This window comes from Sminthopsis crassicaudata, chromosome X, assembly GCF_048593235.1.
Source record: "Sminthopsis crassicaudata isolate SCR6 chromosome X, ASM4859323v1, whole genome shotgun sequence".
NCBI classification, from domain to species: domain Eukaryota; kingdom Metazoa; phylum Chordata; class Mammalia; order Dasyuromorphia; family Dasyuridae; genus Sminthopsis; species Sminthopsis crassicaudata.
The window spans coordinates 5,313,033-5,335,986 of NC_133623.1; the positions used below are offsets into that span (position 1 = coordinate 5,313,033).

Genomic DNA, 22,954 nt, shown 5'->3' on the forward strand with positions numbered 1-22,954 from the left:
CATGGTTACAGGAAGCAGGACAGCCACACAGCTCATGCGTCAGTGTGCATAGAGGTTCTAAACAGGTGATGGATTTTGCTGGGAAGCAGGAGCCGGAATCCCAGGTTAGTTGGAGTCAGTCTCTTTTATCTATTTGATTTCTATTTATTTGGATATCAGGACCTTTATTGGTCTCATAAAAAGAGTCTGTTAGGGTAACTCACTGTCTCTGCCAGGAGTTTCAGAGTCCTGTTCTGCATTAGGTAATATTTTTAAATAAGTTTTTATTGATATTTTCCATTTCTTATTCCATCCTAGTTATTCCATGTATCCTTCACCCTTCATTCTTCCAGGGGGCCATCCTATATAAGAAACAGAATTTTTTTTTCAAGTGAGGAAAAAAAAATGAGCACAATTTTTCACCCCATTGAAAATGTCCAAAAAACCTGTGTAGTGGGTGCCACCTGTGGCCCTCCCACCTCCCCAAAGGGCCGGCTTGGGAGCGGCTTCTCATATCATCGCCCTCGGGTCCCACTTGAGCTTTCTCATTTTGCTTCATCATTTAATTTTTTGACGTGTCGTTATTCTTTCCATTGATATGATCATAGTTACTATGTAGATTGTTTTCTTGTCTCTACTCACTTTACTTTGCATCAGTTCATGGAGATCTTTCCATGCTTCTTTGTATGCATCATATACATCATTTTTTATAGCACAGTGATAGAGTATACCATGACATTTGTGTACCACAATGTGTGTGGCCATTCCCAGTCGATGGGCATCTATTTGATTTCCAATTTATGCTCTCACCAAAGAAATGCTTCTGTAAATATTTTGGTGCATATGGGGATTTTCTTCCTGTTGCCTTCCTCTGGGTATAAACCTCCCACTTGAGCCTCTGGTCAAAGGGAACGGACATCTTAGTGAGTAATGTAAATTTTTTAAAACGATCCCCAAAAATTGTCCCTCTGTGCCTCTGCTCTGTTGGGGTTTTAGCACAAAAGAGTGCTGCATTTTGATCAGAGGCTTTCTCTGCATCTATTGAAATGATCATGTGGTTTGGGATATTTAGGTTTTTAATAGGATTAATTCTGTTGATTGTTTTCTCAGTGTTGAAGCATCCTTGCAGCCCTGCTATAAATTCCACTCAGTCATATGGAATAATATCTTTTGGAGAAATTGCTGCAATCTGTCTGGCAGGGTTTGATTTCAAATTCTTGAGTCGATATGCATTAATGATAAGAGCCTATAGTTTATCTTTTGTGTGGTTAATTTCCCTGGTTGAGGTATTTAGGACTATATTTTTCTCATAACAGGATTCTGGTTGGGTGCATCCTTTTTCAGTTTTGGAGAATAATTTATGAAGTGTGGGTACTAATTGTTTTTTTTTAAAGTTTAATAGTATTCCTCTATGAATCCAGCAGGATCAGGAGGTTCCACCCCCCCACCCCTCTTTGGTAGTTCTTTTACAGCTAGATCTATTTCTTTCCTGAGATCAGGTTATTTAAAATCTGTCTGGTCTCCTGAGAATCTGGCTATTTTCGATTTTTGAAGGTATCCTCTATTTCTATTGTGTTCAGATTTGTTAGCCTATAACTGTGCAAAAAATGTTCTCGTTATCCTTTTTCTTTCTTCTGGTTCTGTGATTTCACCTCGTTCGTCTGCTATTTTGCTGGTTTGATTTTTGGCCGTCTTTTAAATCAGATTACTTAAGGGTTTATCAATTTGATTAGTCATTTCAAAGAACTGGCTTTTAGATTGATTGAACATTTCTATGGAGGTTTTATTCCCAATTTATTTCTCCTCTCATTTTTATTATTTCCTCTTTTGTGCTGATTTTATGTTGCATTATTTGTCGGCTTTCTAATTTTTAAAAGGCAAGTCCAGTTCATCAATCCCCTCTTATTCTATTAGGTTAATGCATGGTTTGCAGGGATGCGACTGAGTCAGTCTTAATGCCAGGAAATGTCTCAAAAGATGTGAGTGCTCATTATCCCTTTGGTCTGGTGCAGTGATTCCCAGCCTTGTGTCTGTGGACTCAGTCCAGTCTTCCTGGTCCATCTGCAAACATTGTACTAGCAAAAGGCATTTATTTCTTACGGTCCCTAATCTGCCTCTCGTCTCCCAAGGGGGTTGTCACTTCAGCTCTAGGTTGCCAGGGGAACAGCGCCTAATCAAAATTTGCTTCTTTGGTGGAAAAAGGTCATCTCGTCACCTCTGTGTGCACATCACTCCCCACGGTTCTGTCCCTTGCTTAGTGGAATCGTTGAGTTCTTATAATTCAGCCTGTGTTTTTGATGAGCAAAAACCCGATTACAACATCACATTGATGGGCATTGCTTGGTTTTGTCTGTAAAATAAAATATCAGACATTTACGACTGGCTTAGTCCTGCTGAAACAGATGAAGCAGATTCTGGCCAGCTGCAGGGAGAGGAGAAAAGCTCAGGTTTTGTCTGGAGAGATAATGACTGTTGGGTTCAAATTCGATCCCTCATTTGGCAGGATCAGACAAGGGTTTCCCAATGCTGCAGCGTACAATTTGTGGGGATGCTTGCTTAAATGAATGAATGCATGGAGCCAGAACAGCTTTCTCCCATTTGAAAGCAAAACATTTTAGAACGAGAAAGAAACTCATTAATATTCTGGGGATGAAAATTTCTCGAAATGCAACACCAGAGGAATTATTTTAAAAAGTTGAAAATGCCAGCTCTGAAAAGCTTCACATGTAATCGCTTTCTGGAATTGCTGTGAGCTAGAAACCATTTTGACAATTAGAAAATCAGTCACAGACTGGGCTGGTCTCTGGCCCCACTGCTCCTTGATGTCACCTCTTTAACTCAAAGGAGAAGAAAGAATAACAATCTCACTAATTAGCTTCAATTTCTACACATTTGATCATAATCCTAACATTTGCAGAACATCTTTCACTGATAATCCCCAATGCCAGCAATTAAATGAGAAAACGAGAAATCAGATCTCCCAACATTAATTCCAAAATATTTCTTTATCTATTCATTTTAAAATAATTTTTTTGTCAAAAAAGACATTTTGGCTACATATCCCCTCCTGCATCTCCCCCCTGACAAATGGCACAAGGACTTTCTTTTCTAAAAATAATTTTTATTGATAATTTCTCTTATTTCATAGTTATTGGAAGTATCCCTCTCTCTTCCCTTTCCCAGACAGATATCCCATATAGTTTTTTTTAAGAAAGGGAAAAATCACTAGTGATCAATATATAGGAAGAATTCAAAATTATATGCAGCTTTTGAGAATAATTTATGAAATGTGGGTACTAATTTTTTAAAAGTTTAATAGTATTCTTCTATAAATCCATCAGGATCAGGAAGTTTTTTCCCTTTGATAGTTCCTTTACAGCTAGCTCTATTACCTTTCCTGAGATTGGGTTATTTAAAATCAGTCTGGTCTTCTGAGAATCTGGCTATTTTCAATTTTTAAAGGTATTCTCTATTTCTTTTGTGTTCAGATTTGTTAGCCTATAACATATAACTCCATAAAGAGGTAGATTGAGGATGTCTCCACTTTAGTTGTTGTCCTTTGTGCTCAAAGGGGACCAAGTTGACATCCCTATGTCAGGGTCAAGATATAGCCTGTCCAATTTTGGCTGATCGGACCAATGCTAGCTTGGAAGGCTCTACCACAGTTCAGGCATGAATAGTCCATGTGAACACATGAGTCCTCTTCATATCTTCTCATCAGAGTCATGGTTCAATTTTATCATTTTGTTACATTTGCTTTTGATTTTTTGGCCCATGGCTGTTCTTTCCATTTATGTTATCGTTACCATGTACACTATTTTCTTGGCTCTGCTTATTTGACTCTATCTCAGGCCATTTACATCTTTCCTTGCTTCTCTGTATTCATCACACATATCGTATCTTATAGCACATTCAATTATATTCATATGCCATTTGTTAGTTTGTTTAGCCATTACCCAATCGATGGACATTTATTTTGTTTCAAATTCTTGGCTCTCGGAAAATGTGCTACTGTAAATATTTTGTTGTATATGGAAACTTTCTCCTTTATCAAAGGCTTCCTTGGGGCATAAGCCCAAGGCTGACTTCTCTGGTTCAAAGATTATGGACATTTTGGTCATTTTATTGCTTAATTCCAAACTGCTTTCCAAAATGGCCATACCATTTCACAGCTCCACTAACAATGTAAGAGCGTGCCTCTCATTCTACAACTCCTCTGATGTTGACTGTTGCCATTTGGTGTTGTTTTTGCCAATTAGCAGGCTGTCAAGTGAAATCTCTGGCTAGTTTTGATTTGTGGTTTTCTTATTAGTGGTTTGGATCATTCGTGTGGTTGTAAATATTTTGTGGTTGTGAACTGTTTGTTCTTATCTTTTAATGGCTTCTCTGTTGGGAGCTGGCTATTTGATCTTGTCTGAAAATGTACAACTCTCTTGGCGATTGATAGCATGGCCTCTCTGGTAAGGAGGTAGAGAGCATGCTTCGTGTTGGACCTCTGCCATAGACTTTGGGTACTACATTGATCAGAGGCCCCCCCCCCCCAACTGCAGGCCATCCACAAGGTGATTTTTACAATTCTCTTAGCTCTGCTCACCTCACTCTAAATCAACCCTCACAAGTCTTCTTGATTTTCTCTGACATCATACCCCTTGTCACTTCCCACAATGCAACAGTCTTTTACATTCACATATATCCTAATCCACAGAGCTATTCGGGAATTGATGGACACCCTCGTAAGTCCCCGCTCTTTGTCATATTATCCTTGTGCATGGATTCCTTCCCACTCTGTTTGATTTTCCTGGGGAAGTGGGTAGATCAGTAGATATATTCACAGTTTAGTGGCTTCTGAGTTATATCTCCAAACCACTTTCCTTAATGGGTGAGTGGGTGGGACCAATTCCCAACTCCACACTAATGTGCCTGTTCTCCCACAGCACCTCCAACAACTGCCACCTTACTTTTCTGTCCTTTTTGCCATTCTGGTGGGGTATGAGGTAGAATGGCAGAGCTACTCCAGTGATACACAATCTATTTTCAATCGCCTTCTTCATTGTGTAATCTTGTATGTATATTCTCATTCAGACTTAGAGGCATTGTGGAATAATAGCCTTGAAGGCATGAGGAGTTGGATTTAAGTCAGACACATTCTGTCTGTGTCAAATACTGGATTTGGAACCTGAGCAAGTCATTTAACTACTAAGTCCTCTAGGTAACTGTAAAAAGTCCTCTAGATAACTGTAAAACTATAAGTTATAGAGAAGGTGCTGATTTATATTTTAGAGTTTCCTTTGCCAAAGAAATTCTGGGTCCAGTACTTATCCTGTGCATTTGGAAATTATTATGGTCCATGGTATAAAGTGCTGGTGTAAGTCTATTTTGTTTTTGTCAAAATGGTTTCCAGAATTCCCAGAAGTTCCTACACTCTCACCGATTTCTTTTTTTTAGACTGTTTTTATTTATTATTTTATTTACATCACCATATTTTCCCCCAGAATCCCTCCCTTTTCAGAGAGCCATCTCCTGCAGCAACTAGCATTTTTAAAGACAAAATAAAATAGAAGAGGAAGAAATGGGTGTAACTGACCAACATATCAGAATGGTCTGAAGATATGTATAATGTCTAAGAAATGTGGACCTCCCACCTCTGCAAAGGCGGGGTGAGGAGAAGCTTGCTGCATCTTCTCATGTCTTGTCTTGCAAACTGTGTTAATTCTTTATAATTCTGTGAGAGTCACTTGTAATGTTGCTTTTTCCTTTTACATTGTGGTAGTCATTGTTTCGAATTTTCTTGGCTCTGATAATTTCACTCTGTATCGATGCATAGAGATCCTTCCGTGGTTTTTGGTGTCCACCACATTCATCATTTCTTACAACACTGCAATATTCCTTTACATTTTGGTACCACAATTGGTTTAGCCATCCCTTGACTGATGGGCATGTAATTTGTTTCCAATTGTTTACTCATACAAATGACAAAAAATCCTACTTATATTGTAGTATGTTGGTATGTCTTCTTATCAATGGCCTCCTTGGTTATAAAGCTTAATGATGGAATTGCTTAAGCAAAGTGTTTGGACATTTTAGTCACTTTATTTGCATCATTCCAAATTCTTTCCACGATGGTTATATGGAGTCACAGCTCCATCAACTAGTGTGCCTGTCATTCCTTGACCTCTTAGACATGATTTCCATCTTTTGTCATCTTTGTTTATTTTCAGGTTGCTAGGTAAAATTCTGAGATTATTCTGATTTTCATTTCTCTTGTTATTAGTGATTTGAATTCATTTTTATGTGGCAGCTAATAGTTTTCAATTCTTCTTTTGAAAACTATTCAAGATTTAGAACACAAGACTTTGCAAGGGTCAAGTTGAAAAATTTCCCATGTATGTGTTTTGTAAATAAAAAGCTTTAATTAAAAAAATAAAAAAGAAAGAAAACTGTTTGTTCATATCCTTTGAGTACTTATCTGTTTGGGGAATGGCTTTTGTTCATACATGTATAGCGGTGTGTATGAATATATTGTGTATGGACATATACACATATTGTCTATATATCGTGTGTACTTAACTTTAATGGGAGAAATTTGATACATTTTTTTTTTCATTTGACTGTGTTTCTTTGTTAAATTTAACATACTCTTTTATTTTATTTATTTTTTTATAATTTTTTTCACAGTATATATGCATGAGTAATTTTTAAAATAATATTATCCCTTGTATTCATTTTTCCAAATTATCCCCTCCCTCCCTCTACTCCCTCCCCTTGATGACAGGCAATCCCATATATTTTACATGTGTTACAATATAACCTAGATACAATATATGTGTGTAAATCCCATTTTCTTGTTGCACATTAATACTCTTTTATTTTAAAATTTTGTTTTTACTTTAAGTTCCAAATTTTCTAGTCCCTTATCCATTCAGTGAGAAGGCAAGAAATATAAGACCCATCATACATATGAAGTCATGAAAATATATTTCCACATTAGCCATGTTCTAGGAGGAAAAAAGCTAGAAAAAATAAAGGAAAAATATGTTTCAGTCTCTACTCTGAGTCTTTCCTCTATCTGGAGGCAGATAAATAGTATTTTATATCCTGAGTCTTTTGGAGTTGCGGTGGATCAACATATTAATTAGAGTAGCTAAGTCAATTCCAGTTGATCATCTCATACTATAATATCACTGTTACTATGTATATAATATTTTTCTGGTTCTGCTCACTTTACATCAGTGCATATAGGCTTTCCCAGGTATTTCTGAAACCAACCCCTTCATCATTTCTTACAATAACTGTTTTTCTTTTTATCCTAGGTGCATTAATTTGTTTGTGGCAAAGCTTGCCTGTTTCATGTACTCAAAATTATCGGTTTCATTTTTTGTGATTGCCTCTGTCTCTTGTTTGGTTGAGAATCCAGCTCCTACTCATAGATGTGAGAGGTCTATGGTCTGCTTTTCTTCTAATTTTTTTTTAATAGTAAGATCACATACACACTTAAAATGCATTATGGAACATAATGTAAATTATTAGTCTGAGTCTCGTTTTTGCCAGGCTGCTTTTAAGTTTTTCCATAAGTATTATTTTTTCTTTTATCAGAAAGGGAGTTCTTTTCTCAGTAATCTATATTTTTCTGTTTATTAAAGATTAGGTAATTGAGTTCTATTGTTTCTTAATTTCCATTCTTTCATCTGTTCCATTGATCTACTTCCCTACTTTTTTTTTTTTTAACAATTGTCATATGGTTTTGATGCCTGCTGCATTACATGTAGTTTTTATATAGTTTGATTTCTTGAAGAGATATTTTTTCTTTTTTTGTACTTCTATAATTTCTTTTTTGGATGAATGTTGTTATTTTTTTTTCTTATCAAGTATATTGTTGATTGGATTGAGTTAGCCTTAAAAGTACAAATTAACTTTAGTAATATTGTCATTTTTATTATTATATTATCACAGACCCATCATGAGCAGGGAATATTCCTCCAGTGATTTAAGTTGTTCTTGATTTCTTTAAGAAGTATTTTATAATTAGATGTATACTTGTCTTTTGTATGCCTTGGTAGATTGATTCCCAGTTATTTTATGCATTTTCTTTTTTTGCTATTTGAAATTGGATTTCCCTTTCTATTAGTTCCTTTTGGGTTTGTAGAAATGTAGTTGATTTTTGATTGTTCTCTAAAAGTTTGATAAAATTATTCTGCAAATCCAATTCTTTTTGGCAGTTACTTTACAGCTAGTTTTATTTCTTTCTCTGAGTTACTTGTGATCTCTAGCTGACCTTCTCTTAGACTGGATATTTCATATTTTTGAAGGTGTCCCTCTTTTTCATTTGTATTTTTAGTTTTGCTAGCCTATAACCACAGAGCAGATCTGATAGTTGTTTTTATTTGTTCTGGTTTTGCTGTGATTTCAGCTTGTTGCTTTACTAGTTTGTGGATTTTAACATCTGTCCTCTTTTTAGTCATTGATAAATGTTTATCAATTTTTTGGTTTTTTCAAATTACCAACATTTAATTTTGGTTATCATTTCTCTAGGTGTTTTTTTAATCAGGTTAATTGTTTCTCTTTTAACTTTTAATACCTCCTTTCTTATGCTTTGTTAATTTATTGACTTTCTAATCTTTAAATACATATTCAGTTCATTAATCCTCTGTTTTGTCAATGTATGCTTATAGAGATATAATTTTTCCCCAAAGGACTGCTTTATTAAAATGTCAGAAATGTTGATATCATGATGATTTTCTTTCACATAATTATATTAATTGTTTTTATGTTTTGTTCTTTGACTCACTCATTTCTTAGGATTTCATTGCTATACTCATTTGTGCCTCTGTATTTTGTTTGTGGTCCCCGAACCAATTACTGTTTTTATTGCATTAAGGTCTGTAAGATATATATTTACAATGGCTGCCTTTCTACATTTGCTTTCAATATTTCTATACCCTAGTACATGATCACTTTTGTAAAAAAATTCCATGTGGCATTGAGAAATACACATTTCCTTTAGTGGTCAGTAAGTCTCTTAAGTCTAGTTTCTCCAGGAATTTATTAGGGTCTTTATTGTTCCATTTGTTTATCTTTTTGTTAGAGTTGTCCATAATTGAGAGAGGGATGTTGAAATCTCTGTTTACTGTTGTGTTACTTAGTCTTTGCTTCTTATAGCTCAGTTAATGTTTCCTTCGTAAATTTCAATGAGAAATCATTTGGAGCATAGAAATTTAATATTGATTTTCATTTGTTGTTTATGGTTTCTTTCTGCATAGTGTAATTTCTTTGTTTATTCCTTTTTATCTTATAAAAGGGATTTGTTTTTGCTTTGGCTGATAGCATGATTGTAACTCCTGTTTTTTTAAGATTTACCTGATGCTGTCAATTTTTTTCCCCAGCCCTCCATTTTATTCTGTGTGTGTCTTTGTTTTTTAAAAGCATCTCCTATAGGCAACATTTTATGGTGTATTGTTTTCTTATTCAATCTATATATTTTTCATTTCATTGGATTGTTAATCCAGTCACAAAGTTGTGAGTTAGGTTTGTCTTATATATATATATATATATTCCTAAAAATTAAGATTTCCCTAAAATTAAGATTTAGTTCATGAAGCTTCAGGCCTATTTCTGTACCTTTTTTTCTATTTGACTTCTGCTTTTATCCTTTTCTTGTTGAACACCTTTAGAAAGTCTCTTAATCATCTTTCTGTTGTTATCTTGTTATCCTCCGCTGCTGTATTTGTTTGCCCTTCTTGTATTTTTGTTGTCTGCAATGTCTGAATATTTGAAATAATTTCTTTTAGGAATAAATACCATTTTTATTGAATGCTCATCTTTGTTTCATTAACTATGAGACTGAATTTGCAGGGTGGGTCTCTTTGGGCTGCCTCTAGAGCTCTGTTGCTCTTTGGTATATGTTATTCAATTTCCTTCTGTGGATTCTTATTAGTTACAGAATAATCTTGTATTATTTGAAGTTCCTTTATATTTGAAGGTGTTTCTCCTGGTCACTTCCAGAATTTGTTGTTTCTTAATGGACACTACTTATCTGAGAGTCTGTAACCAAGGTTTGTTTTTTGTTTTTTGTTTTTTTTCCTGGAGGCAATCTATGGATTCTTTCCATTGGCACTTTGTTTCCTTTGTTCAGAGGTTCTGGACAGTTTTCTGATATTATTTCTTGCGTTAGGATGTTCAAATTCTGGGAGAACTAGAATCCTTACATTGTCTCTGCACAGTTTGCCTTTTAGATCAATACATTTTACTTACATAGTGATCATGCCTTCCTTTAATATTATTGCTTTTTACTTCTCTTCTTCCAGATTATCCTTCACTTTCATGGAGTTGCATTCCCCATCATTTATTCCCTCTTTGATTTCTTTGTTGAGACTTGCCACTGGGGGTTCAAGTTTTTTTATTCTGCCCCTAAGTTCTACTTTTACAATTTTGATTTCTCTTTTAAACTATTCAGCAATAACAATGTCATTCTATGCTCTCTTCAAACTGCACAGGGTCCTCTGTCTCATAAGTATTGGATCATTTTTCTTTCTCCTATTTATTCATAGATGCCTGAATTTGTTTTTTGTTTGTTTGTTTGTTTTTCCCAAATCTGGGAGCCATTTTTCTTGTTATCTGCTTATGCTCAAAATCTTTAACTTCGTTTTCTTTTCCCTTACAACTTTCTTATAATCTCTTGTAGTTTCTTAGTCTTGTAGTCCCTATCACTCACTTTCTGATGCCTTCCCTTTTGAGTGCAGTTTTCTGGGGGGCTGAACCTCAAAACCATCTCAATTTCCTCCCCGCTGGGCAATTCAAGGATTACCAATCTTGGTCTCTGCCTCAAGGATATAATTAGTTTCTGGCCTTGGAGTCAGGAAGATCTGAATTCAAATTTTACCTCACTGCTTAGAATTACTTAGTAATTCTAGAAAATAACCTTAGTTTCCTTATTTCCTACAAAGCGAGAAGGTAAGATTCACTCATTGTCTTCTAATATCCTTCCAGCTCTAAATCTATGATACTGCGATCTTTTTACATTTACATAGAAACAATTTTATGTTTCTATGTAAATTCTATGTTCCTATTCTGTGTGTTATAACATGGTCTATTTTTGTAAAGATACTAGGTGATTCTGACACTTTTTATGTTCTTGAATATTTCAATTCAAAAGATACCCTAAGTCTTTTTGCTTGTTTCTCCAATAGTTTGTTTACTTCTATAGTTTGCTTTTTGTTTATCTTTCTGTTACATTTATTCACAAGAACATTAAAATCTACTCACAACTGTCATTTTACCATCTATATCTCTTTGTAATTTAGTTTACTTTTCCTTCATGGAAGTATTTAGATATTTTGCCATTTGGTGCATCTATGTTTGATACAGATATTGTTTTATTGTCTATGACATCTTTAAGCATAATGTAATTTCCTTATTTATTTATTTATTTATTTTTGCCTTTTTTGGTAGTGTGATTACAACTGCTTTTTGAAAAGTGAAAAAAGATCATTTGCTATGTACAAAAATAAATAATCTTTTTTCACTTTTCATTTTCATTTTGAATTTGTTTCTTAGATATATTTCTTCTATACACTAAATTGCTCGACTTTGTTCTGTTATACCTTTTGCTACTCTTTTGTTTTTTGTTTTTGATTTTGTATTCCTTCAATCCATTCTCAAGGTTACAATGATTAAACTTGTCGGGTTTTTTGTATTGAATTTTATTCCTTTTGTTCTTTAAGCTAATTCTTTGATTAATTTTACTCATAATTTATAGCTCATGTATACTCACATTCTCTCTTCTTACTCCCATTTGCATCTTAAGTTTTCTCATCTTACGTGATAAATGTCTTTGATTTCTTTTTTCCTTTTTTTTTCTTTCTCTGTTATTCCACCTCTTTTGAGTTTTTTCTTTCCCAATCCAAATATTCTCCACCCATCTATGGTATGGGACCCAGACATTCATAGACAATTTTTTTTTCAAGATTAGTAGTGAAAGAGAGAAATAAAATAAGTCACTTAGAAGCAGGGGTATGCTGATCCATGTTTAATAACTGGCTCTCCAAAACAAGAGGTCCCAACACACTTTTCAGTTTAATCTGCATTATTAACATTTTCTTCACCATTTTCTTAGGTGTAGACAATCAACAGAACAATCAATCAAGTCCTGGTTTGTAGCCTTTGCTGATGTCTAAAGTATAAATGCTTACACAAAAAATCTTACAGTTGACTCTCTTGAGCAGGTTCGAGCTAACTCTAGCACATCACTGGTTAGAAGGACCAAATGAAACCTTTTTTTCTGGATTGGGGACACCTAAGCATGTACGTAACGATAAAAGCTTTCTTTCTTTAACATTTTAAGGTCTGCAAAAATGTACCACGTTCATTATTTCATTTGATTTTCACAATAACCTGATGAGATTGGCCTGACCATTTTATAGATAAGGAAACTGAGGCTTAGGGTAGCTTTATGACCTGTGTGTCCATGGTTCCATGGCAAATCAGTGTCAAAGGGGGCATTTAACCCAAGTCTCTCTGGTTGTCAAGTCCAGTGCTTTCTTCACTATAGCACACTGCAGACAGGAACCCTGTGGCAAGAAAGAAATTGAAGATGCATGTGAAAGGGAGGATGCTGCTGGAACAGGGCCCTAGAGGAGGACAAGGAAGGGAAGAGGAGCAAGGGAGCAGGTAGAGGGATTGCTATTAGTGAATTGTATAATCCTCTCTTCTGTGACTAAAGGGAAGGAGGAAAGAGAGCCTGAAAATGCTTAGAAGGATTAAGGGGCAGAGCCTATCTAGGGCTTCAATCTTCCCATTTGAGGTAGGTCTTTATACTAGAGAGTGAAGTGAATGATTTGAACCCCAAGGTCCAATTTCTGCCCAATCCTACCTTTTTTTCATCTAACCCAGATAGTTTTTTTTTTAAATAACTTTTTATTGACAGAACATATGCATGGGTAATATTTTACATTATCCCTTGCATTCACTTCTGTTCTGACTTTTCCCTTCCCTCCCTCCACCCCCTCCCCTAGATGGCAGGCAGTCCCATACATGTTAAATATGTTATAGTATATCCTAGATACAATGTATGTGTGCAGAACCATATAGTTCTGTTGTTGTATAAGAAGAATTGGATTCAGAAGATAAAAATAAAGAGAAACAAAAATGCAAGCGGTCCACATTCATTTCCCAGTGTTCCTTCTCTGGTTGTAGCTGATTCTGTCCATCATTGATCAATTGAAACTGAATTGGATCTTCTCTTTGTTGAAGATATCTACTTCCATCAGAATCCATCCTCACACAGTATATGACTCCTGGTTCTGCTCATTTCACTCAGCATCAGTTCATGTAAGTCTTTCCAAGCTTCTCTGTATTCATCCTACTGGTCATTTCTTACAGAGCAATAATATTCCATAACCTTCATATACCATAATTTACCCAACCATTCTCCAATTGATGGGCATCCATTCATTTTCCAGTTTCTGGCCACTACAAAGAGGGCTGCCACCAATATTTTGGCACATACAGGTCCCTTTCCGCTCTTTAGTTTTTCTTTGGGATATAAGCCCAGTAGTAGCACTGCTGGAGCAAAGGATATGCACCGTTTGATAACTTTTGGGGCATAATTCCAGATTGCTCTCCACAATGGTTGGATTAGTTCACAACTCCACCAACAACTGGGCCAGTGTCCCAGTTTTCCTGCATCCTCTCCAACATCCATCATTATCTTTTCCGGTCATCTTAGTCAACCTGACAGGTGTGTAGTGGTATCTCAGAGTTGTCTTAATTTGCATTTCTCTGATCAATAGTGATTTACAACACTCTTTAACATGAGTGGAAACAGTTTCAATTTCATCATCTGGAAATTGTCTGTTCATACCCTTTGACCATTTATCAATTGGAGAATGGCTTGATTTCTTATAAATTAGAGTCAATTCTCTCTATATTTTGGAAGTGAGGCCTTTATCAGAACCTTTGAATGTAAAAATGTTTTCCCAATTTGTTACTTCCCTTCTAATTGCGTTTGCATTAGTTTTGTTTGTGCAAAACCTTTTTAATTTGATGTAATCAAAATTTTCTATTTTGTGATCAATAATGATCTCTGGTTTGTCTTTGGTCACAAATTTCTTCCTCCTCCACAAGTCTGAGAGGTCAACTATCCTATGTTCTTCTCATTTATTTATGATCTCGTTCTTTATGCCTAAACCATGGACCCATTTTGATCTGATTTTGGTGTACTGTGTTAAGTGTGAGTCCATGCCTAGTTTCTGACCCAGGTAGTTTTTGAAAAAGAAAAATACACAAAGAGCCAACTTTTTCACTATGCTTAATTTTCTTTATTTGTCATTCATGCTGTCATTAACTAAAAATATTGGTGGAGGTTTAGGGGAGGGATGGACAGGAGAGAGAAAAATTTTAAAAAGACCATGGCTTCTCCTTTCACTGGGTGAATGAAGAGCTGGAGTGAAGATCAATTGTCCTGAAAATTAGGGCTGCTAAAGAAAAATGGTGAGAGAACCTCCACTTCCAGGAGATAATCTGATAACCAAGGCTCTACTAAAGACAACTTAAGAGAGAAATTCAGTTCAAAATCCCTAGTGATTCTCAAATTCATTTCTTACAGAAAAATAACATGTTACATTCACACACTACAGCTAGTACGACCATTCCTCAAGTGATGGGCATCTATCCTGTTTCCAGTTTCTTGTTACAACAAAAGGTAATCATGTCATATTTTGGTTATGTTTGGGGTCTTTCCCTCAGTCATTGGCCTTATGCTAAATGGTCATCAAAATAATATCACTATGTCAAAGGATCTAAATAATTAGATATTTTTAATAGAGTTCCAAGACCCAATTCCCAGCTTCACTTTTTTTTTAATTTTATTTTTTTACCCATAATAGCAACCTTTATGATTTCCATCTTTTATCCTCTCTGATCACATATAAATGCAGAGTTGTTTTGATGGTCATTTCTCTTCTTCTTAATGCTATGGGACAGTTTTTCAAATAGTCATTGTTTATTTACATTATATCCGAAAACTTCTCTATTGCAGAATGGTTCTTGGTCTCATATATTTCTATCAGTTCTATATAAATCTAAGCTATTGGACCTTTATCAGAGATGCATACTATGAATATTATTTTCCCTATCAGTAGTTTCTCTTTTTAATATGTTGATTTCGTTAGTTCATATAATCCAAAACAAAAGTCTATTTTATCTATTGCGATCTCCTCTATGTTGACTTAGCTGTGAATTCTTCCCCAAGCTCTAGATCTGGAGGGTGCTGCCTTCTCTTCCCTGCTAGTTTTTTTTTTTCTATGACATGGCCATTTAGGTAATGGGAGCTTATTTTCTTTCTACTGCTTCTGCTGCAGTTGGAGCCATACACTGTCCACAGTAGGCTTTCCTGTCCCAGAATATAATGCTAGATGACTTAAGCATTTTCAGCCTTTGGGTGGGGAGGAGGTGAGTTCAAGTCTAACTCATGCTTCGAACAAAATGACTCAAATTTGGCTAAGTGACTTTGCTTGTGTAGCTCGTCCCACGCTTGACCTTGATCCCATCTGTCCAGGACCGAGAGGTCTTCTATCTCCTCCCGGGGGGCTGGCACTTGAAAGTCAGTGCCCTACAATCTAGAGATGTTTGCCTAAGCTTTGAGGAAAATGCAGGGGGGAAGAGATGGGGAAGCTCCCCGGAGGCCTTCCTAATAGTCTAGGTATGAGGTGGGCACCTGGGCTTCAGGCTCGGGCTTCTTATAGAGTTTGGCGCCCTCATCGTATTTCAGCGTATGGGGCTCGTAGTGCTTGCTGCTGCTGCCTGGCTTGCGCCAGGAAGAGGTGACTATGGCAGAAGCAGTCAGCTTTTCCTTGACTTTGCACTCACAGGCCTTATCCACGGTGCTGGTGCCGTGAGAATTGTTCAGGAGCGGTTGGGACACTTCCTTGTCGCAGTGCTCCTTCCAAAAGTCATCTTCAAACACCTTGAGCTACAGAGGAGACAAGGGAGTGAATGGAGGGGATGGAGGCTGGGCAGGCCTGAGACCCTTGAGAACACTGGCAGGTAAACTGAGGCCTGCAGACTCCAAGTAACATACAGATGGCCCCACCCAGAAGCCTTTGCTAAGAGCTTATATTTGCACTTAGAATCAGAGCTCTCTCTCTCTTTCCTTCCCCCCCCAATACTCTGTCTCTTCCTCACTGTTTCTTTCTCTGTCTCCCTCCATCTCTCTCTGTCTCTTCCTCACTGTTTCTTTCTCTGTCTCCCTCCATCTCTCTCTGTCTCTTCCTCACTGTTTCTCTCATTGTCTCTCTGTCTCTGTCTCTGTCTCCCCTCACCTCTCTGTCTCTTTCTGTTCCTCATTGTCTGTCTCTGTCTTCCTTCATCTTTGCCTCTATCCCTCACTGTCTCTCGGTCTCTGTCTCCCCCCATCTTTCTCTGTCTCTCTTCCTCACTGTTTGTCTCATTTAGCACCTAGGTAGAGAAGAAACTTTTTAGATTTGTGAATTTGTGATTTGTGGATGGTACAAAGTGATTCTCACCCCTCTTCCCTCCCTCTCAGTTGAATTTAATTCAGGCCACTCAAAGATTTTTTAACAAGCTAGGAACTAGAAAGGGCCATGGGAACATGGGGGTGAACCCAGTGCCTTATGGGGACCATATCTAACTGCATGCTAGGAACGGCCCTCAGACGACAGGGGTCTGTGTGTCTTGATTGATTCTTTTGAGGGAGCCCCCGGGAGGTTCTGGGATATGATCAAGCCCCACTATGGCCCGATCCCAGAGCCAGAACCTTCTGGGGCTGCCCAGGTTGGGAGCTAGCTCACCCTCTGCTCTTGGAGGGGTGCTGGCTGCTCATGCACAGGCTACCCCGATGGGCTTGCCCTGGCTTTCTGGGGGGGGAACCCTCTGTGCCACTGGCTGCAGTTGTTAGAGCACTTCCGGTGGGTTCTGGGGCCTCAGTTTCTTGGGGGAGGCTTAGCCTGCAGTAAAGCAGAGCAACCTTGCAGTGAAGGGCCCTAGAGAGCCACCAACCTCTTCCTGCAGAATTGCCATTTGCTGCCTCATCTCCTCTTCCTTCTTGCGCAGATTTTCATTTTCGGCTTTCATCTCCTCCCGTTCTTTGTACTGTGTCAGAGGATCCACTTCAAATATCGCGGTCTGTTGGAAAACAGAACTGGAGGGGTCATGTAGGAAAGCTGGGAAAGGGGAACCAAACTAAGAGTAGGAACCCCCATTTCCCCAATGGCTGATGTGCCCAATGACCAGCCGCCAGGCTGGCTGGAGAGTGAAATTTCCCAAAACAACAGTGGGAGGGAATCAACCCCCTGGGGGACCTGTCAGAGTACCTGGGAAGAGTGGGTAACCATGGGGCATGCAGGGATGCTCGACACTGCCAATTAGCCAAGAAGTGTCTGAAGCACTATCCACTACCTCAGTTTCCCTCCCGAATCTTAGAATCTCCTCTAAGTCCATAGTCTTCCTCCTCTCCTCCTCTCAATCACTTGCTCAATCCCACTGATTCTACCTCTGCAGCGCCCCTCCTCTGCACTCCAGATGGCTGTCCTCTAGGCTGAGGTCTGGTTACTTGGACCTGAGCTAGCGCAATGGTCCCTAAAAGACTGCCCCCCCTCCAATATATCCTGCACACAAAATAGGGGCCAGAATCACCTGCAGCAGGCGGGAGTCAGAGACTTTTCATAGCCCTAGTGTGCAAAGGATCATGGACCACGTGGGGCACAATGGAAAGAAGGATGGCTTTGGAGAATGAGGACCTGGGTGTAATAGCAAGGGAGGTCCACACCAGCTGACCTTCTAGGTCTAAATCTTGAGCCGGAGCCTTGCAGGGGTTACAGATACTTGGGGCAATCTGGGAAAGAAGTCTCTGAACTCCTCCGAATCACGCATTTAAATACATCAAACACCCTACATGGGATTGCAGAGGAAATCAGCTACACTGAACTACAGCGATCAAAATAGTGAGTTTTAAAAAGCCAAACAAGTGCCGGGACCCCAGGTTAAGGGTTCCTGGAAACAAAAGTATTGGGAAAACGTCCTGGGCATCTCAGCGGGCATAAGGCTCAGCTCTTGAAACTGGCAAAGGTCCTTTTGTAAATGTCCCTCCTTTGGGTGGTCACCCAGGATGGCAGGAACAGGATAAGGAGGGCTAAATAAGTCACAACTTGATTTGAAAGAACAATAATCTTGCCATTGAGAACATGTCAAGCTAGTTCCAAAGTGAAGGGGAAGATGGTCAAGCTTTTCCCAGCCTATGGCCTGGCTCTGGCAGACTCCTGAAAGGGCAAGGATTCCTTCTTCATGAAGGAAACCCTCAGGGGTCACAGGGAATTTCAGTCAGGTCAATCACCTCTTTCTCCAGGTTGGGGACATCCAGATGATGCTCACAGTACACAATCTTGGGTCCTTTGTTCTTGAAGCCCTTTCTGGTCAATGGGGTTGGAAAAGTATCATAGTCTTCTAAGACATTCTAAAAAAGCAAGAGGGATTGCAGCTCAGCCATTTACGGAGCGGTAGTAACCGTGAGATCAGTCCTGCTCCTGTTACCCTGGGATGTCATGGATGTCACCAAAAAAGAGACCCATTTTGTTGCGGTGAGAGATAGGCACTAACTAATGGGCTGGGCTGTGGTGACTGAGCTGACCACTCCCTCCTCTCCCCTATCCTCCATCCCATAGGAATCGTGGATATCTTTAGAATTCTTGAATCCTAGAGCCTGAAGGGCGCTTCAAGGGCCATCCAGTTCAACACCACATGAACAGAGATCCTTTTTACGAGATCCTTGACCTGTCTCATCTGACCTGTCCTCCCGATTCTGCAATTAGAAGCAGATTTATAAAATGGATTCCGGGAGCCATGGCTGCAAATCGCACCTTGGACACTTACTACTGTGTGACCCCAGGCGAGCCATTTAACCTCTTGGGGCCTCAGGTTCCTTACCTGTAAAAATGGGGTTAATAAGATGAACTAACATAGGTAAAGCGCTTTGCAAACCTTGAAGTACTGAAGAGCCTGCCTGTGTGGCCTGCCCCTGCCTATCTCCCTGCTGCTTCCAAGAGGAAGGGTGGGGAGGAGTCTGGCCTTTGGTGCCCTTGCTCATCGGCGGGCGGGCCGATCACTCACCACCAGGGTCCGTCTCTCATTTTTCTGGTACAGTTTACTCTCAAGTTGTCTCACGTGTTCCTGTAGTTGCTGGTTCTTTTGACACTCGTGGAGAAGGGTTTGCTTATAATACTCCTTCTTGTTCTGAAGAAAGATCCCAAACAGGCTGCTACAGCTCTTGGTGCTCTCAGGAGACAAGCTGCACACCTCTTGTTTCTTTCGGGTCCCCCTGCCCCTTTGCCCACATTCCTGACACCTTCCATAATCCCAGAGTCGGTCCTGGGGAAACACCATTCGAGAGACCCTCCCCCACCCCGGGCCACAGACTGGGGGCTCATCCACTGCAGGTCAGGGCTCCCTTTGGGGAGTCTCACCTGCTCATGTTCGATCTTTCTGATGAGGCGCTCGGTGCACTGCTTGAGGCCGGCCACCTCCATCTTCAGGGAGTTCACCTTCTGCTGCATTTGCAGGGTAGACATGCGATAGATATGGTCCCACTCCAGATTCAGCTTCAAAAGCTGTAAAGACCAAAGTGACTCTGGTGATGGAGGACCCTCGGGGCCAGGACAATGGCCGACTCAGCCTCTCGGCCTACAGAATATAGCAGGACCCTCCACGGTCCATGTTTACATCGTGGCCCCTGAAGGGCTACCTGGGAGTTGCTCTCTGCTCAGAAGCCCTCGTGTCATTATTGAAATCATTCCCCACCGATATCTCCCTTATTCCTATCCCACTCAACCCAACCCTCCTCCCTGCCCCACCAGAGACTCCCCAGCCCTTCCAATATGCCCTCTGGAGTGCTGCCCCCATTAATAAGCTTCTCCTTTGCCACTCTCTGTGCTTACCATCTGCACTTTCCCTCATCCCCCTTCTCTTTCACCATCGCCGCCCTCTTTTGCCTTGAGCTTCGCCCAATCTCTACCTAGCACCCAATCAGGAGGAACTCCATAGCAACGTTCTTGAGAGTGGGCTGGTGACTTCTTCCTTCCTTGGAGGTCCTCAGCCATTTCGACCTGAGCCTGAACTTGGATTTCTTTCCTTTTCCCTGCAAGCTCACCCTGGACTCACAGGGCTTTCTGGGGGCGGGGAGGAAGCAGTTGAAACCCTACCTTTCACATGTATGTATGAAGTCCAACTTTGCCTACATGCTCATTTCCAAGATTCTTGTTGAGAAATCATTTGGTGCTAGGACTCCTGAATCACATCCCGTGGCCCTGATCCCGTCCTCTCATGTAATGAGCAAAGCCGCTTTCGTTGCTATTTGTTAATATCGCTTATTATGCAATAATTATGCAAAAACATGGCTTTTGAAAACTTTTTTTCTGAATAAAGAAGAGCACTCGGGAACATTTATCGTAAAATATCGTAATGCAAACTTCTCCTCCCCCCCATGCAAATATAGTACCAACACACACACGTACATACACACACACACACACACACACAAAAAAAAAAAAAAAAAAAGTAGGCCGTGTAAATCCATTATCAAGAGCATAGCAAACTGGAAAATACCAGTAAGCATGCTGAAAAATTGGGCCACATTGTTTTAGATCAATACCAGAAGGGGCTTCTTGGACAGCTGCAGGCTGGATAGAGACCTAGGAGGGCCCGTCCCCTTCACGGAGCCTCCCTAGATGGGAGAAAAGTTTGAAGGTATCAACTGGTACATCCCCAAGGTGGACCCCGTCCTCCTTCTCCCTTCTACCTCTCCTCTTCTCTTCCCCTCATTCCCCTCAGGCCCCCTGGTAGCACAGAGGCTCTTGGGAGTCCTTACATTTTGGTTGATCCTCCGGAGCTCTGTAGTCTTGTTCAGAAAAATCAGCTTCTCCTCATTGGCCGAGGTCGCCATGTTCTCTGAGATGTAGGGGACACTTTCCCGGGAGTCCTTGAAACCTCTGTACCCAGCACAGGTGTGGAGTTTGTTCTCCCTAGGATAGAACAAGGCCGGGGGTGGGGGGAACCAAGTAGGGAAAGTACCTTAGAATTAGGTGTGTGAGTTCAGAAAACATAGGGTTTGAGGCCAGAATGAGAGCAGAAGCATGGAAGCAAGGAAGAATGGCTGGGGCCAGGGCATGAGCTTTCTGGGGGAAGGGACTCTGAACCCCAAATAAATCTCCAGCTGGTAGAATGTGGAAGAAAAGATCTTTTTAAGCAGGAGGTCCTTGTCAATTTAACTTCATTCACACATGTGCACATACACACAAATACACACACACACACACACACACACACACATCCCACCACCAATGCAGTGACCTTGGGTGGTCATGTCTCTCTGGGCCTCAGTTTCCTTGTCTGTAAAATGGGTATGAACAAGAGAAGCACTGAGCCATTTTCCAAATTCTATGGTCATAATTCTCAAGCTGAGGGGAAAGGAGTCACTATTTGTGACTTGCCGTTGTCACTCGGGAGGTCTGCTAGCTTTCTGGAACATCACGGGGCACTTCCCGTGATTCATCAAACCAGATGATTGATGTGGGCGTGAAATACATTGGAAAGAAAACTGGAGTTGGAGGTCCGGGTTCAAATCCTACTCTGGGTGGCTTTGGACACGCCCTTTAGCTTCCCTTGGTTTCCTTGTCTGTACCATGAGGGAGTTAGACTAGAGACCTTCTGAGGGCCTCCCCAGGTTTGGAGCCTTGAAGCCGAGAACCAGGAACCAGCACTCAACACTCAAGTCCCGGCCAAGAAACTGGACACCTTCCAGGAAATGGGGACAGTCTTCCCCAGAAGAGGAAGGACAAGTTTGGAACTGAACCTCCAGGCAGCTGGATCTTCAGCTGAAAGTTCTCCAGGGGAAGCTGGCCTGGAAGGGCTGGGCTTTCCCTAGAATGAAATGTGAAGGGCACCGAGAGAAATAATGTCAAGGAAGAGGAAAAAGGAAAATTGTCCTAAAGGGACACATTGACCAACTTAGATTTCCAAGTGATACATACAGAAGGGGAAAGCAAGGGCGTGTGAGAGGGATGTTCACGGATGCATCTTACAAAATGGCAAGAACCTCCCTGCTCAAAATGGTTGACAAAAGGCCTACAGGGGGAGAGCTGGCAGGGAGGAGGGTTAGTTTAGTGCCATTTTAGAATGGGCTTCCATTTCAGTATAGATGAGTTGTCATATCAACCCTGGCTTATTGCCTTTATGTTTATCCAACCTTTTGGGATGGTCCATCTCCAGACCATATCTGGAGGGAGCTGGTCCTAGACTCTACCTTCTCTTGGAAGGGCATACTTCTTTAAGACAGACTCTTTGGGCTCAAGCCTGCTTGGGACCTGGCCTGGTGGAGTGGGATAAGACCGGTGAAGGGTGTAGAGGTGACAAAGAGTCAGGGACCCCAAGGAGACAAGCCAATGAGGACCAGGCAAGAATGGGGGAGGGGAAGAGGAAGCTCTTACTTTGAACTCAGGGGACTAGGGCGGCATCATGTCAAGAAATGAGGAGGATGGGAATAACATCTGGTTGCAGTACCTACCCCACAGGTCCTAAAGAGGCTCAAATGAGATAATATATGGACAAAAGTATCCTACAAGCTTCTGACTGCTCAGTGAATGTCCATTCCTTTTCCTTCTGGTGGCTTGAGGACAGATGCTCTCATCTTTGCCCCCACCACAATGCTGACACACAATAGGCACTTAATAAAATGTGCTGAACCGCATCCAAACAATAAGGATTCGGGGTGTATGGGAAAGGTCCTGGGGGCTTAGCCACTGCTCAGCTCCTCTTGGCCTCCTCTGGTATCTGGCAGCTTTTTTGGTTTTTAATGATCAACAGGGCCTGGCTTTTTCCTATCTTGTTTCAAAAAAGCTAAAAATAAGTAAAAGAGCTCTTGAGCTGAGGCCCTGTGCCTCAATGTGACCTTTAGACTGTCTGAAGCCAAGAGGGA

General features: G+C 40.1%; 1 protein-coding gene and 1 long non-coding RNA gene across 5 annotated transcripts in view; one reads left to right on the forward strand and one right to left on the reverse strand.

The window, feature by feature from the left end:
* Positions 1 to 15,180, forward strand: LOC141548896 (uncharacterized). Of its 3 annotated transcripts, none has more exons than XR_012484147.1 (4): positions 1 to 104; positions 12,198 to 12,276; positions 13,168 to 13,302; positions 14,610 to 15,180. It is a non-coding gene; the product is annotated as an uncharacterized LOC141548896 (long non-coding RNA). The 3 variants fall into 3 exon arrangements; XR_012484148.1 differs by having other exon boundaries at positions 13,225 to 13,302; XR_012484146.1 differs by lacking the exon at positions 1 to 104 and having other exon boundaries at positions 11,786 to 12,276.
* LOC141548893 (uncharacterized) overlaps positions 14,269 to 22,954 on the reverse strand; it is a 17,248-nt gene continuing 8,562 nt past the window's right edge. The window contains exons 3-9 of one of the 2 annotated variants that reach the window (XM_074278167.1): positions 20,849 to 21,002; positions 20,633 to 20,704; positions 19,449 to 19,592; positions 19,096 to 19,218; positions 18,323 to 18,442; positions 16,990 to 17,115; positions 14,269 to 15,943 (exon numbers count right to left, since the gene is read on the reverse strand). In XM_074278167.1, the coding sequence (XP_074134268.1) occupies positions 15,662 to 15,943; positions 16,990 to 17,115; positions 18,323 to 18,442; positions 19,096 to 19,218; positions 19,449 to 19,592; positions 20,633 to 20,704; positions 20,849 to 21,002 (1,021 nt within the window). In that variant the 3' untranslated portion in view covers positions 14,269 to 15,661. The remainder of the gene's footprint in view (positions 15,944 to 16,989; positions 17,116 to 18,322; positions 18,443 to 19,095; positions 19,219 to 19,448; positions 19,593 to 20,632; positions 20,705 to 20,848; positions 21,003 to 22,954) is intronic. The other variant, XM_074278168.1, reaches the window with a different exon arrangement.